General features: G+C 35.9%; 1 protein-coding gene across 16 annotated transcripts in view; it reads left to right on the forward strand.

The window, feature by feature from the left end:
* Usp6nl (USP6 N-terminal like) overlaps positions 1-17559 on the forward strand; it is a 226794-nt gene that overhangs the window by 109458 nt on the left and 99777 nt on the right. For 11 of the 16 annotated variants that reach the window (XM_074056661.1, XM_074056664.1, XM_074056662.1 and 8 more), the window contains one exon: positions 4400-4484. The exons of the other annotated variants lie outside the window; for them this stretch is intronic. In XM_074056661.1, the coding sequence (XP_073912762.1) occupies positions 4442-4484 (43 nt within the window). In that variant the 5' untranslated portion in view covers positions 4400-4441. The remainder of the gene's footprint in view (positions 1-4399; positions 4485-17559) is intronic. 16 annotated transcript variants of the gene reach the window in all.

Genomic DNA, 17559 nt, shown 5'->3' on the forward strand with positions numbered 1-17559 from the left:
TAGGTATAACTTCAGTATGATACGACTTTCAATTTGATTACATTAAATTATGTAGTTTCTATCAAATTAATGAAGTAAATAGATGTGATGATATTAGGAGCATGGAGTTGTTTGAGGAAGAAGTCCAGTGTGGCTGGATTATGAGGTCCATGGGTGGGGAGGGGTAAGAGATGTGTTTGGAACATAGTAGCTGTCAAGGGTTGTTTTTGGCACATTGGGATTCATTCTACTGTTCTTAGCTTCAGTTACTGAATCCCAGCTGTATGAAACTGAAAACTGCGAAAACTCTTGAGTTTTCCACCTCTCAGCAGTTTTGTTTTTGGGTGGCATTGCTAATTTTACCCATCTTGTGCACTCTCCTCTTCCTTACTCATCTGTCTTCATTCCTACACTTGCAACACAAATATGATGGCTGGAGATCTAATACCATGAGGTGACTTTAGGATGGAGTTGTTAAAGAGATTAGGAGAGAAGAAAAATTGAAGGAGCCTGGATTCTTGTGGATGATGGTGTCCCATATCAGACCTGAATGACATATGTCTGTATTTCTCATATAGCAGAAGGGAAATCATAGCTTGTCTTATTTCTGCCTTGTGATTTTAAGTTTTGTGTTCTTCCACAGCAAGTCTAATGCTAATTAATAAAGTAAGATTTGATGTAAGTATATATTTCTATAACATATTAAGGGTCATTGGTTCTCAGTCTTTTGTTTAGTTGTGACATGTGTAACAGGTAATCTTCACCTGAGTGAACAGTCTCATAAATGAGAAGTATTTCTGGAGTGCTTGCTCAAATGATATCCCACTAATTTCTATACAAGGAAACGTGAAAGTTCCAGTTAGTGAGAGCTATGTTATTATAAAGACTTGAATTCAAGTGTTAATTATTATTGGCAGATTACTTATGGCATACCTAACAAATGATCCTAGCAGACCACATTTGGGAATTATTGTACCCAGTCTTGAAACAACTTTTTATTTGCATTGTATTTAACAATTATTGCAGTTCCAAAGCCAAGATGTGGTTATGGGTTTGTATAGTAGTGGAGCAAATGGAAGAAGCAAGGGATGATTAAAAGGAATACAAAGAAATTAGTGAGAAATTAGAAGTACTGAGATGAAGGAAAAGGAAAATGACACCAAGCTTTTGAAGTTAAGATTTGGGATGGTGATGCTATTGGTAGAAACAGGTGAATTTGGAAGATGTCCCTTGAAAGGAAATAAGTGGTTTATTCCCTAATGTTAAGGATATGTTTAAAGCTAAGTGTGGTGACATTTACCTGTAATCTCAGCACTTAGGAAGTGGAGGTAGGAGGATTACAAGCTAAAGGCCAGGCTGAACTACAGGGTGAGTTCCAGACTAGCCAGGGCTACATAGTAAGAACCTGTCTCAAAAAACAATCAAAAACAAAAATAGAACATAAAATATAACAAAAGGATATGTTTAATTGGCATGTTTCTCATAGGTGCATATGTTTCTTCATAATGTGAATTGTGTTACACCAATATAAAAGTTTTCTTGATCTTATTCTACCCCAAAGAATGTCACAGAAGTTCACCAAACCTGTGGTTGCAGTTAGTTATACTCTTCTATATTCCATGGCAACCTTATCTATAGACAGTATTTCAAGGCCTGCTCTTAAAACTGCCTCATTGTTATGCGTACAGCAAAGCCATGATTACATTGAAAAGAGGGATTCAGCTCAAGGCAGTGTCATTTCCTTATTTTGAAAAGGATTAAGATTAACATTTTAGGCTTTATGGTAGTATCTGTTCACATTTTTGAGCCATATACTTAGGAATGACTCATCATTCTGACTCACTTGTTTAGGTTCGCTGTCATTCAAAAGCTCTTTCATTCTGCTTTTCTTTTTCTGGTTTTTATTTCTCCCCAATGAATAGAATTATTGTAGAAAAGCCTCACATTGCTGAATATAACTTTTGTTTTTTCTTAATTGGTGTGTATGTGTCACTCCTCTAGGCACATGTAAAGTCTTTATTAATGATGGCTAGTACTTTGTTATTTAGTCTTGGCAGAAAGCATAGAGTAGTGAGAGTTAGTGGTGTAGAAGTAGTGAGACAACAGGCGCTCTTGTTAATGGTATGAATTATAAGTACTGTATTATTTACTTTATTGAAAATGTGCATCTATTACATAGGAATGAACTCAATTTAGTTGTAGCCAATTAAAGTCTGTTCTAGGAAGTACTGCCAGGACTAGTAAATACCTCTTACTAGTAAAGCAGTTGAGCTGACAGTTATTTAAAAGAATATTTGGTCAGTCAAAATACAAGGATAATAATTTGAATAATACTTAGAATTTGTGATAGGATCTGAGTTAAATTTCTAGTTGAGTAAATTTAAACAATCCATAGCAGAAACTGAGCCAGCTTTGCTATGCTATGTATAGACATTAACACACAGTTAAGTGACTAGGATTTGAAGAAAGAGGCCTGAGTTTGATTTGTGACACCATCATTTAAGAACTATGTAATCTTGGGCCACGAGCTGTGACGTGGTGACCCACACCCAAAATCCCATCTACTTGGGAGGCAAAGATCAAGAGGATCATGGATCAAGGCCAGCCTAGGCAAAAAGTTAGTGAGACCCCCATCTAAAATAAACTGGATGTGTTGGTGCACATCTTTGGTCCAGCTATGCAGGAAGTATAAATAGGAGCATTGTGGTCCAGGCTGGCTTAGGCAAAAATGTGAGACCTTATTGCAAAAGTAATGAAAGCAAAAAAAAAAGAAAAAAAAAAAAAGGACTGCAGACATGATTCAAGTGGTGTAGTGCCTGGCCCTGAATTCAAACCATGCAAAACAAACAAACAACAACAACAACCAAAAAACAGAGAAAAAGAAGAGCTATATTATAATCTTGGACTATTAACCTTTCTGAGTCTCAGTTTTCTCATCTCTATAATGGTACATTTGTCACCAGGGTTGTGATTAGGCTTAAATTAGACAATTCTTATTCAGTCACTAGTCTGTTTAACACCAGTTAGGTGTCAGGCCCTCAATGCACTGGTTGCAGTAGTAAATAAAGAGACAGTAAACTTATCTGTGAGCCTGGTGAAGACCAGAAGCAAGCACGTAAAAAATTAAATGATACATTTTGGTTTTTTCTATGATGTGTGTGCCATAAAACACCACATCTGCCTCCCTAGCCTCTCTTAGATTAAATGGGAAGAGTGGTAGAAACCAGCCATGCAAAGGGCAGAGAGGGTTATAGTTCCAAGGATAGAATGTGGGAAAGGCTCTAAAGCACTCAGGTGAGGACAGGTTTATGGGCTGTCACAACTTGAAAGAAACAACTCCTAAAATAAATGCCCTCGTCAGTGCAAGAAACTCATTAGGTCCTCATGCAGATCTGGTGGATGATTATTTTTTGTACTGTTCACCTAAATGTAGTTATTTGCTGTATAAAAATAGCCTAGAATTAGCAAATCAGGACATAAATTCCTGAAAACGGAAAGTTTGGATGTAGTAACACAACACTTAAAATACATTAAACATTTAAAAATGAGATGAGACTGGATGTGTTGGTGTGCACTGTAATCCCAGCTATGTGGGTGGTGTTGACAGGGAGGATCATGGTTAGAGGCCAGCCCAGGCAAAAATGTTAGTAAGACTCCATCTCAACCAATAAGCATGAGGTGGTAGTTCTCTATCCCAGCTTGTTGGGAGGCCAAAGAAAGGAGGATCGAGGTCTGAGGCTGGCCTGGGCAAAAATGTTAGCCCCTGCCTGAAAAATAAAGCACAGAAGGGGTGGGGGTGTTGCTCAAGTGGTAGAGCACCTGCTTAGCAAATGCACAGCCCAGAGTTCAGTCCCCCAAACTGCTTAAAAAAAAAGTGAGATAATATTTTTTTCCCAAGATTTATTGATGTGCAAAATTCACCCATTTAAAGTAAACAACTTGATGAATTTTGGAAATTATATATAGTTACATAATCAGCACCAGATCCCAATAGAGAAAAATTCCATCATGAATCCTGAATCTTCTTGTTTTCTTGTGTCAGTGTGCCCAGGCCACAGCTTTAGGCCGCCACTGATCCACGTTGTGCTCCTGGGGTTTGTGTTTCCTAGGATTTCCTGTAAATGGAGTCATACGGTATCAGGACTTCTGGGTTTGACTTCTCTTACTTGTGCTGATACACCTTAGGAGCAGCATTTTATTTTTGTGTCAAAGTATGACGACCACATTTTGCTTATCTGTTCACCAATTAGTAGACATTTGAGTTGCTTCTGTTTTGAGGCTATATGAACATTTACATAAAATCTTTATTAGTTCAATGTTTTCATTTCTTTGGGGTTGTTTATCTGGGAGTGAGGTTGCTGGGTAGTGTGGTAAAGTTTCTGTTAAACTTCATAAGATGCTTTCTTCCTCTCTTTTCCAGTGTGCCGTGCCATTTTGTATTCCCTCTTGCACTGAGTTCTAGATGCTCCACATCCCTGTTGGTCCTTTAAAGTTTATTCATAGAGGTATTGCAATATGATTTTAATTTGCATTTTTCTGATAACTAGTGATATTGAGCGTATTTTTATATATTTGTGGGCCATTCATATCTCTTCTTTTGTGATGTATCTCTTAAAATCTTTTGCCCATTAAAAAGAATGGAGTGTTTATGTTCCTAATATATGAAGTTGTTAAGAATTCTTTATATATTCTGACTGTAAACCTGTTATCAGATAACTAAGTTTTATAAATATTTGCTCCCAGTCTGGTTTGTCTTTCATTTTCTTAATAGTACCTCTTGAAAAGTAAGTGTTTTAAACTTTGGTGATGAGGTCTGTTTTTGTCAGCTTTTCTTCTATAGTTTTCTGTTTATTTTAGTAAAATAAATCTTTGCCTAACCCAGTGTAACAAAGATAGATTTTCTCCTATAAGGTTGTTATTTTTTGCTCTTATATATTAGTCCTATGGTTTGTTTCAAGTTAATATTTATGTACACATAAGGTGGTAGCCAAAGGGTTTTTCCCACATAGATACCTAATTATTCCTGAATCATTTATTGAAAAGATTCCCTGCCCATGGAGTTACCCTAACTTCTTTGAGCCTGTGAAAGCTTGCTACCTTTTATAGCCACCTTTCTCAGTAGGAATTTGGGCCTGAAGACAGAGCTTTTCCAAATATATAGAACTCCATTTTGTTGTCTCACTGGTGAGTATGCACTTGCAGGAGCAATGAAAGGAACTGCTTTTCAGGGCTAATTTGAGCTAATAAGAAAATGCTTGTTAATAAAGTAGACGTGATGGTAACTTCTTAGAATTTGTTCTTATAAAGAAAGAAAGGTCTGTACCCCATTATTGATATCTGATTATCCATAGGAAGGTGCCTTAGAAGTACATTAGAGTAAATGTGGTCTTGATCACAGAGCTGGAAGGAAAATTGGATCAGCAGAAGAAAAATCTTCAGCCATTACTTATTTTATTGAGAAAGAAGGGGTAAAGAAACACACATGCAATAAAGTGGCACTTTGGTTGCTCTTGGAGTTTGCATTTAAAAGAAGCTTTAATGAAAGGTGAGCGTGAAAAGTAGTAGACTTAAAAAAATAGCATCAGGATAGCTCAAGTGCAAATTAGTTGACATCTGTGAATAATGTGGAATCTGATTTAAAAAACAAATGAACTTGAAGAACTATGTTGGATCCTGAAGACCAGTAATAACCAGATATGCCTGCTATTCAGAGCAGATCATACAACAGCAGCATGATAGAGAAAACATGTAAGTCCCATATACTGTCTTGCTTCCATTTTTATTGGTCATCTAAAAGCAGAATTATCTTTAAACAGAAAAGAAAATCAACAGAAATGAGAAGTCGTAGGTAGGGTAGGTGATAATATAACCATTTAAGTTTAGGCCTTTAGGACTAGATGAGTTATATTCTTAGACTATCTTTTAAAAAACAATGTTATTACCATGTATTAACTGTATATATTAATGGGGTTCAGAGTGATATTTCCATACATGCACATAGCGGGCACTGATCAAATCTAACCTCCCTTTTTCCAGCCACACCCTCATACCCTTCCCAATTTCTAGTAGTCATTGCTGTTCAACTTTTTTTAAGCTTCCATGTACAAGCAAGAACATACAGTACTTGTCTTTCTGTGTCTGGCTTATTTCACTTACCATAATGTCCTCTAGTTCCATTCATTTTGCCACAATTGACAGGATTTAATTTATCTTTATGACTGACTAGTACTCACATTTTCTTTATCCATTCATTTGTTGATGGGCACCTTGGCTGATTTCCATATCTTAGCTATTTTGAATACTGCAATAAGCATGGGTGTGCAGTTATCTCTTTGCTGTGCTGATCTTATTTCAGTGGATAACTGGGTTGTTTGGTGGTTCTAGTTTCCTTTTTTAAGGAACCCCTATATGTTTTCCATAATGTGTGTACTAATTTACATTCCTACCATGAGTGTATATGAGCTCCTTTTTTTTCTACATCCTCACCAGCATTTGCTAGTTTTTGTTTTTTTGATAATAACTGATGTAATGGGCATAAAATAGTATCTCATTGTCATTTTGATTTGCATTTCCCTGATGGCCAGTGATACTAAGCATTTTTCATATACTTGTTAATTGTATTTCTTCTTTTGCAAAGAATATATTTGGATAATTTTCTCATTTTTAAAATGGGTTCCTTTCTTGTTGTTTTTGAGTTCCTTGTATATTCTGGATATTAACCCTCTATCAGATGCATAGTTGGAAGTTATTTCTCCCCTTCAGTAGGTTGTCTCTGCAATCTGTTGTTTGTTTCGATTGCTGTGCAGAAGCTTTTTAGTTTGGTATAATCCCAGTTACCAATTTTGCTTTTGTTTCTTGTAGTTTTGGAGTTCTAATCAGAAAAGCATTGCCTATACCAGTGTCTTGAAATGTTTTGCTTATGTTCTCTTCTAGCAGTTTCAGAGTTTTAGGTCTTAGATTTGGGTCTTCAATTCATCTTGATTTTGTACAGGGTGAGAGATAGGGGTCAAGTTTCTTGGCTGTCTACTATGGAATAATTTTGAATAGCCTTTAAGGGTAATAAAATATGGAGAATGTACCAGAAGACTAGACTTGAGGAGTGCAGGTACATTCTGGTAACTAGAAACTGTTGAACTTCATTTTGATTCTAATTAGAATTCTAGCTTGCTTTTGTTACATAATGGCTTATGAAACGGCTTAAAAGGAAATCATCTTTAGGAGATTTTCTGGAGTATAATAAAAACAAGCTAATATAACTTCCTTTTTGTTTTTACTGAACAAGTTACCTGAGGCAGTGTTGGCTGTAGGTTGTATTTGAGTGTTAGATAAGTACTAGTCTCCTATGATCCTACTGTAGTCTAGAAGAAGAAATGGTGGTGGTGGGGATAGATCATGTAAAGGTTTTTATAGTTAATTGATAGGTTATATTTAATTTATTGTTGTCAGTCAGAATTAAGGTCTTACCTGCTATGTTCTAGGACTTTAGCTTATTCAGCAGTTTTTCAGTGACTAGGATGGAAATTTAATTGTAATTATTGGATTTATAAAGGAAAGAAGGAAGGGACAAAGTTTATAGAGATTGCTAGAGTGTGGTTCTGAAATTAAGATTTCCAAAGATCTTTTCAGGCTAGGACCAAAATTAAAAAAGATTTAATTAAACATGATACATTAAGTTCTACATTGAGATTGAGAAAGCTGCTAAGATTGGGCTGAGAAGTTTTAATTAAGTAAATGCTATTATGAACCCATTAGATTGACTTGCCAGTCAGGAAATAAAAGGGTGTGTTGGGGAGAATGTTTGTAGAACAAGGAATGTAACAGAGCTGCTGTTCTATTATCAGATGTTTTCTTGGGGTATCATGTTGAACTTTGGAGTCAGATTTCAAAAAGGACTTTGAATATGTCAAAGATTTGTATTTATAGGCCTGGCATGTGGAGAAGCCCAATTTTGTTTAGGACTAAAAGGAAGAAATTTTTCATAATAATTTGAGATGGAATGGGTGAACTTGGGCGCTTGTGAGATTTACCTCTCTGGCAACATTAAAGGAGAACTTGAGTGACCACTTATTAAGAGATGTTGGGGATTCATCCTTTATGGCAAGTTGAGCTTTGAAGGCTAGTCCTTTAACTTTTTAAAAAAATTCTGCTTACTCACATAACTCTAAGTTTTTTCAGTCAGTCTTGTCCTTATGACTTTGAAAATAATAGCTTATATTTATTTACCACTTAAAAGTGAGCCTGATGAAATGTGATCTTCACAAAAATTTTATGAGTTGAGCAGGAAGTATTTTAAAATCATTAGAGAGCATAGCTTAATGAGTGTGGGTTCTGTCCAGGTCCTGCCCTGCCACCTACTGCGCGTGACATTTGAAAACTAAACAGTGTGTCCTTTTCTTCATCTGCAATTTGGCAATAATAGTAGTGACTACAATATAGGGCTGTTTGAGATTACATGTGGTAACATGCTTGAGGAAATATATTTAGGGCACCATAACATACTTCAAACAGTACCTGACACATTGGTAGGCATTTAGTAAATGTTAGCTAATCTATCATCCTTTTCTTTCATAGGTGAGGAGACTGAAACTTATGTAAACTGTGATTTACCCAAGTTGACATCAATAAGTGCTAGAGAAGTTATTAAGAATTACATCAAATTGGACAAAAACTAGTCAGAAATGGAATAAAATTCTTGGCAAATAGACTTACTTTATGGAACAGGATTGATGTATTAAATGAAGCAGTCAGACTGTTGTAAAACTATTGACTGTAGAATTTGGGGGAGCTGGGATTTGCATGTGTTTATAGATGTGCACATTCCAGATGTAATTCAGTAGGAAAGCCCTTCTTAAAGTACTTTGTAATTGAAAATAACCGCATGATTCATAGTACTCGATACCTTTCTAAAATGAGGTAGGTAATTAATATTAGCTCCTGTTGGCATTGCAGTAGACTTGCCAAGCAGTTTGAACTTCTGATTTCTAGAATTCTGGAGAAAATAAGCCAATTGAATGTATCTTCTAGAAGAAAAATCCAAATTGGTAGTTATTTGTAATATTGGAATAAAAAAAGATTGATCTTGCTGAAATTTTGTTCTAACTTTAATCACCTTTTCTAATTAAGTGATCACCTGTTCTGTAGTTTTCTTTGCATGTCAGAAACAGTATGTACTGTTCAGTAACATAGTTCCCCCTGTAAACTTGCAGTGTTCTTTGAGAAAGACAGCCTCTTTTGCCCATCTCATTGCTTCTAAGTGTTTGTGATGAACACATCTTTTATGAGAAGGATTCTTTTTTTCTTTTTCTGGTGGTACTACTGGGGTTTGAATTCAGGCTCTACCACTTGAGCCACACCCTCAGCCCTTTTTGCTTCAGTTTATTTTTCAGGTAGGTTCTTGCTTTTGCCAGCCTTGACTGTGATCCTCCTACCTATGCCTCCTGCATAGCTGGAATAACAGGTGTGTGCTGCCACACTTAGCTTGTTGGTTGAGATAGGGTCTCACTAACTTTTTGCCTGGGCTGGTCTTGAACCTCGATCCTCCTGTCTCCTGAGTGGCTGGAATTACAGGAATGCATCATGTGTCCTGCCCTAGGAGGAATTTTTTATTCACTCACAGGTTGTTAGCATCTTGAGGCCAGGTATCTTGATTATTTGCTTCTTGGCATTTGCCTTCCACATTAGGGAGTTTGTGAAATTGTCAAGCATTAATGATCATATTGGAAACTGAAGGACTTTACTGGATTGACTGGATTAAAAATGTTCAGTTAAAGTTACTTGCTATTAAGAATGGTAGTAATATAATATGTATGTCAGCAAGCTTATGTGTATATTAATGCCTCACCAAACTTGAAAGTTGTGTTCTTAAAAAGAAGTGTTGACAAAATAAGGTGGCAAGATCAATATCATCTGGAAAATAGGAAAGTGAGGGGAAATGCCCCTGAAAGGGTCTACAGGTATTTATTCAGACTTAATCGATGAAAATCCCAAGACAGCTATATCAAAATAAGTCATATTTGTTTCATCTGGTAGGTAAATTGATCTAGAAAGTTGTAGTGTGATCTGCTGAAGCACATTATCCTATAAATTTTGTTGTTTCACTTGTACTTAATTTTTGAAATATTTGAATCAATCCTTAATAACATAAACTATAATGCCTTTAGCACTGTATTATTCTTTAAGTTTTACAAAATGCTTCCCTTCCAGAAATTGTTGTGGTGATCAGGGGTATGTTTCTTTGGGCCTAGTCTTCTGTTACACATTGAGAAAATAGACATAGATACTTAATTTCCTTTTTTTGCTCACCGCATCTCCCATCTCTGCCTGCATGGCTTGCCTACTGGAAGAAAAACTATTAATTGGTTTTCTTTGGTCACAGGAGAAAAGTGGTAGTTACACACTTGGCCATAGTTTCTATTCTTTTCATTTACATCCTTCTTTTAGAGCAGTAAAGAAAGACAGTGATGGGGGAGCTTAGCTTCCCTTACCCCTGAGTCCCCAAGGTTCACAACACTGGGGGTAGATGAGTGTGCGAAAGAGAAGGGAAGGTTGGCTGTGTGGAATGAGCCTTTTTCTCAGGAGGGGTTTTTCTGTCACTGTTAGAATTGTTAAAAAATGTATTTTTGTATTTTGATTTGGTGGTACATATAAATGGTAAACAACTCAAGGTGAACTAAAGGTAATAGCGTGAAAAATAAGTGCCCTTTCCACTCAGCCATCTAGTTTTCATCTCTCCCAGAACAACTACTGGTTAATTGTGTATTTAAATGTATCTCTAACCCCTAGTAGTTCAGAACACTGTTCAGAATGTGCCTTGTGCACCCCTTACAATATATCTTGGATGTGAATCTGAATCAGTCTACACAATTTGTTTGGTGATTTTTAGTAGCTGTATTGATAGACATTTATGTTGTTTCTAATCACTTGCTGCATTGTGAGATTGATCATGCTTATTTACTTAGATTACTGTTACAAATGCATTCTGTTATTTTAGGTAGTTTACCCGATAAGTTAGAGACAGTCATTTCTTAGACATGTTTCCTCAATGAGAAGGATGGCAGATCTTTCATGTAAAATGTTTTCTAGTCAATGTCTTTGGAGTGGGGTGGTGGTATTTTATGTGGAAACGGGTATATATAACTTAACAAGCGTAGCATTTTGTAGGACGCTTTTTTCCCCACTTATGACTTTTAAAATAGTTTTACTCTTTTCGTGCTGTGTAAAAAATTCATTTAGGATTTGACTGAACCTTGTGTGTTAGGTTTTTGGCCACATGAATTGAGGGTGGGACATTGGATTGGGAGTGGGAGGTAGATAGGTTATTTTAAAGAAACCTAAGTAGGTGTTTTTAGGATCTCCAGACTAGATGCTACCTGGAGCCTAGTGGTGGACCCATTTCCCTTTTCTCATGGATTAGTTGTGTTAAAGATTATTATTTCCTTTAAAACCTTGATGTGAGAGCACAAGTTTCTTTGGCTATTTACATTCTACTACTGCTATTTTTATCAAATATATTCACTCTCAGGAAGACAATATATATGATAGATTATGTAGGTTTTTCTTAATATTGAAGAAAAAAGTATTTGAGTGATTAGATTTGTTTTTAAATTTTGCTTTTGGATGAAATTTTGCATCATTTAAAAATTGCTCACAATTAGTTCTTCAGTTCTGAATAACCTACATAATAATAATAATAATAATAATGAGTGAATGTCAGGTAATGATGATGGGAATAGTATTAAAACACAAGTTAAATTTTTGCCACGTTTATTTAGCCTTCTCTATGACATCAAACTAACTTCTTCTAATCCCTAAATCTCTTCCTTCTCGCCCCACCTCAGTCCTTGGGGATAGAATCCAGGGCCTGGCATGCTAGGTAAGTGCTCTACCACTGAGTACATCCCCAGCCCTCTTATTTTCTAGTATATGCTTCTGCTGTAAGGATAAGTGAGGAGTTGTGGTGAGTGAATATTGCAATAAAAGATGGTGAAGGCAAAATGATAAAAATTTGGGGACCTGTCTTTCCTACCCACCATTCCTGTTATGTTAGGTGCTGTTGAAATAGCTGTACCAGCTACAGTGGACTCTAGGTTTTTATTGCAACATCATGGCTTTCTCTCTTTGTTCAAATGGTGAATTTCTATCATTCTTTTAAGGTATTTGTCAAATGTTGCCTTGTGGGTAAGACCTTTTCTGTCTTTGTTATTAACTTCCCTGTCGAATTTTAAAAAGACTTTTATTAAGGCTGTTATTTACAGTCAGTTCCTTATAAGTCTGCTTCCCTCAGGAGATTGTGGTCTTTTTGAGGACCTATTTTTATCCGTATTTGTTTTCATGATGGCTAGCTACAGTGACAATAAATAGTATTCAATAATTTTTGAATCAACAAATAGTATATCATCAGAAAGCTTAGTCCATCTTGTTTTTCTGAGAGAATGTTGTTTATATTCTTCATCTGCTCTTCATTCCTTTATTGACTGCCTAGTAGATAGTCCCAGGGGAATTTTTAGGTATCCATAGAGACAGGACAAAATTATTTTGATTACTGTAGGTGACTTTCTTTAAAAAATTGTTTTATAGTTTTCTATCTAAAATATAAGGAAATTAGGGAGTAAGTTTATTTTGTCATTAGCACAATATTTTATTAAAAAGCTTAAAATGTGTTTGGAAATTTAAAAAGATCTAACATATAGTGTCTTTTTTTAATGTGGAACTCAAGATCGAGCCTAGGGCCTTGCCCATGCTCGGCAAGCATTCTACCATTGAGGTACTTGCCCCAGCCCCTTGTCTTTATATTTCTAAAAATGATGTTTATTCATACATGGATATTATTGGTAGTTTAGAAAAAAATAAAGAATAAATAAAAATAACTTTTTTCAGAAGTGTCATTTGTTAATAACTAGCATTTAACATGTTAACATTTTGGTGCATATCATTATAGTCTTTTTCTCTGTGTTTTTGTTGTTGTTTTATTTTCCATGGTAGGTTGATGATTTATTGTTAGTTATTAGAGTAACTTTAGGTTTCACATGGCACAGTTGTGGTGAGCTCCATCATGTAAAACCTCTGTAAATCATAGGTGAAAGAGTTATGTTGTGTTGCCTTAGAATTCAAAAATACTTCCAAAATATTATTTTACTGTTTTCTCTTTGAAAGTATTACATTTTCTTTTTTGCTTTGTTTTTATTTCACCCCCACTGTTATGGTTTGAATATGAATTGTCCCTCACAGGCTTATGTGTTGAATGCTTGTTTCCCAGCTGGTGGCACTATTTTTGGGAACTTTAGGAGGTAGGGTCTACTTGGATGAAGTAGACCATTGGGAGTGTGCCTGTGAAGGTTATGCCTGGCCCCAGGTCTCAGTCTTGCTTTGCTTCCTGTCTGCCATGTGGAGGACAGCCTCTGCCGTGTATTCCTGCAGTCACGATGTACTGTCTTGCTACAAGCCCAAAAACATGGAGCCCAGCAACCATACACTGAACTTTCTGAAACCATGAGCCAAAATAAATCCTTTCTTCCCTATGCTGTTTCTGAAAGATACTTGGTCACAAGAAGCACAAATGTAACCAGCATACACACTGTCTGGCTAAAAGCCAGTGTGCCGCGGCAGTGAGTAGAAACAAAACACTGTAAGAGAAACTAGCTGGGAAGCTGGCTCACTCACTAGCTAAATAACTTGCTTTTGTGTTACACAATCTAGGATTCACATTTGTGTCTCCAGAAAGTAACAATTATGATATATCATACAGGAGTTTCTCCAAAGTTGAAATTGATGAAATGTTAGAATTTCAAATGTCAAGATGAGATAAGGAGAACCTCATTCAGAGAATAAACAGAAGAGAAAGAATGAATGCAGAATGTTTAGGAAGTTCTTAGAAAGGTAGGTTAGAAGAAGTGAAGGAAAGTTGTACAATTTAGGCAGTGACTTTTAAAACTAAAGAAACATGTTGCCTTGTCAAATAGAGCTTAGATGACAAATAATAGGTTGCCTCCTATTTGAAATCTTTCCCAACTCCACTAGCCAGTGTCAGTTTCTGCTCTTGTATTTTCACAATATAGTGCATATCCTTCTCTAAATATGACTTTCAGAGCATTCCTCAAGCTTTGTTCTTCCCCAGGTGGTCTCTAGCGACTCTGGCTGCCGGAGCAGTCTTTCTGGTCTTGATGGTCTTCCTCCATTGCAAGGCCTAGCATGTGGCTGGCAGTCCATAAGTATTACTGGACAAACATGACTAGACAAACTGTGGCACTTCTAGAGTTACTTTTCAAATTATATCCTGCTGAAAAGCACCAAAAACTTTATCATGTACCCTGCTAGTAACCAACAGAATGCTAAAAATGAAGGGTTTTTTCCGCCCTTGGTCCTACATATTTATTGAAGATATGCTAGTGTTAGTAGTAATGCTGATTCTTCATTCATTCAACTTGAAAATGCTTTTACTTGTATTTTGGTAGTTATGTAAGTCAAGAATTAAGAATGTGTCAGTATCTGCTCTACCTTTAAGTTATACATTTTGATGTCCAAAGTGATACCAAAATGGATCTGGCACACTAATTTTAGTAGCTGGATGTTGTCTGAAGCAGCTGTGCCTCCATTGAGGCAGTGATGCAATAAATTCATGTCCTCACTCTTTAGCTCTGTGAATTGCCTCTATTTAGCTTCTTGGAGATGTCTTTGCCAAGGAAACACTAAAGCGTTTGTTCAATGTTTACATACTCCAAGTTGCCACTGGTAGATATTTTGGAGATACTGTTTTTAAAGTTTGATCTACTTTAGAGATAATGACTCTTTAAAGAATGTACATGTCACATATAGAAAAAAATGTTGAAAACTTTGTGCATTTTATATCCTTAAAACTCTGTAGCAGCTTTATAGTATCAGAGGAATAAACCTTATAAACTTGAATATCTCAAAGTGTAGAGGAATTGGTAGTTTTGAGAAGTCATCATTTTCAGATCTAGAAAGATTTTTCTTTTTATTGGAGTAGGATATTCATTTGCAGAAATCTAACCAGAACATGTTGGTTTGAGGGCCCTGAAATCATCTAGCCTCCTTCCTGGTAACTGTGTGCTAGTTTCTTGGTAGCTTATCATTTATTAATTTGGAAACATACAAACACATTCTTATTCTGTACCTTTTCCCCTTTTCTCTTTTTAAATTTTGTGACACTGTGGGCAAATGCATAGACTTCAGAGCCTTCTAGATATGTTTTTGAATTGTGGCTCCCACACTAAAGTTACCTGAGACAGTTGTTTTACCCTTAAGCTTCCTTTCTGTAAAATGTAAATGATAACGGAGCTGTTTGAATTAAACAAGGTAATGTATGTACCTAGTATAGTTCCTGATGGATAGTAAAAGCTTACCAAATGTGAGCTATTTCTAAGTAGCCGTTCTTCTTGTGTAGTCTTCATTTTCTGTGCAGCATTTCTGGCCTCTCCTATTCAGAAACACCTCCTTTGGTTTCCTGTCAACTCAAGAGTATTTCCTTGCCTCTTGCTCTTTTTTTATACTACTTTGAGGACCTGTTGACAGATCTCTTGACACACCTTGCTTCATTTGCTTGTTATTTTTTTATTCAAAGACTATGTGGCGTGATCAAGAATAACCTTGAGCCTTGTTCCCTTGGTTCTAGTGCGACTTTTAGGTCTTAAAAGCGGTGTGATCTTTGCATGTTAATTAGTCTAATAGTTTTCTTGTCTGTCTAATGAACAATAATGATACCTACCTCACAGTTTTGATGTGAGGTGATTAAATGAGGTAGTACACATAAAGATTTTAGATTGTGCAGAATAAATACTTGCTATTAGTTATGAGCCAGGCTCTTAGTTTCTACTTACTTCATATGGGCTCCTGATGAGTGGCTATCATATTTGTATAGCACTTTTTTCCTTGCCCCCCCCATAGCACTTTTGTTATTTGTTCTGTAGTAAATCTTATTATATAAGTCACCCAAACATTGTTAGCATAATAGCATTAACAAGAATGTAAGGAATACCTGTCATATTAAACACACGTATATGTATAGGATACTTGAATATAGTATTTATTAGGTGAGGTGTGTTGAATGCAGCTGTCTGTGCTTAGAGCAGAGGATACTTTCTATTTTTAAATGATTGAATGAGTGACAGTTTCATTACGATATGAGTACTTCTTTCATTATATCCTGCTCAGTGTTATCAGCTTGCTGGCTTTTGATGGCCATGTGGTCCAGTTTGAACCTAAGGGCCATTTTAAGCATGAAAATACATTTCTTTCTGAGAGCTTCTCAGTTGTTCTAGGTAATACTTAGATGTTATTTTTGGCACAGTTTGGCTTTTATGTATTATATTTTATTTAAGGGCAGAAAAGTTAGCACTGGCTAAAAAATAAGGTCTGCCAAGCTGCCTGTGGAATTAGTTGTTTATTAGTGGGGTGAATAGTATATGAATTCTTTTCTATTCCCTTTGTCTTATATCTGTTCTATAAGAATCTACTGTATCTGGGCACAGTGCTTCAAGCATTACCAGAACTTGGAAGACTGAGGCAGGAGGACTCCGAGTTCAAGGCCAGCCTGGGCTTTGTAGTGAGCCCTTGTTTTAAAAAACAAGAATAAAGACAAAACAAAACAAAAATCTATTGTAATTGTGTTATTTCTTTAACACCTAATAGGCAAGATTCAGCACAGACTTTTATTATAATAAATATAACTGTATTCTTACAGTTCTGAATGTCTTGGGAAAAGAGTTGTGAAAAGTAAGTAAATGAAATAGGTTCAACTAGATATTTTCCAAAATTATGGAAATTAATCATGAAGGCAGTTGATTTAGTACCAACTAAAAGCATAAAGTGTTTTAGTAATGTTAATTTTACTATCCATTTGGTGATTATTGTGATAACTTTTTGCAGTTTCTTGTCATTTCCTGTGATCATCCTAAAACAGAACTTAAAATATAATAGAAGGGAATAGTTGCCTATGATCACAAAGAATGTTACAAATAAATTGCTCTGGATTCTTAAAGCACCACTCATCTCCATTTTGTCAAGTGATTGGCAATTTCTTGAGACTAGAAGTCTACAGGAGTCCTGAAAATGCAATTGTCAAAAATTTGTAGGAGTTAAATACTTGTTTTTAAGGAAAGAAATGTTAGGACCAATGGCAGTAAGAGGAGCGGAACTAAGATCACTAATTCACATTTCATCATTGCTTTGAAGTGGTTAGAGCCTGGCTTTAAGTCCTGTTCTGCAGCTTACTTTCCATGTGATCTGAATTACTTAATCCCTCTGTGCTTTCATCCGTTTCTGTATAAATTGGAGATAGTCATAAAACCAACATGGTAAATTGTTTTGAGGGTTAAGTGAGATCATGCATGGTAAATGCCCAGCACATAGTAAATTCTCAATAAGTATCTTATAAAACACCCACAAACAAGGAGTTGTTACGAAACAGTCTTGTGCCATCTATAAAAACAACTATACTGCTGGAAAAGCAGCTAAGGTATAGTCTTGAATTTGTCATCAACTGTAGGCAGGTTAATGTGAGTAAAATGATGACTCATATGTTTATCTGGGTGCGAAGTATCTGTTGTTGGCAATGTATCATTCAAC

Source organism: Castor canadensis, chromosome 15 (assembly GCF_047511655.1).
Source record: "Castor canadensis chromosome 15, mCasCan1.hap1v2, whole genome shotgun sequence".
In the NCBI taxonomy this organism is placed as follows: domain Eukaryota; kingdom Metazoa; phylum Chordata; class Mammalia; order Rodentia; family Castoridae; genus Castor; species Castor canadensis.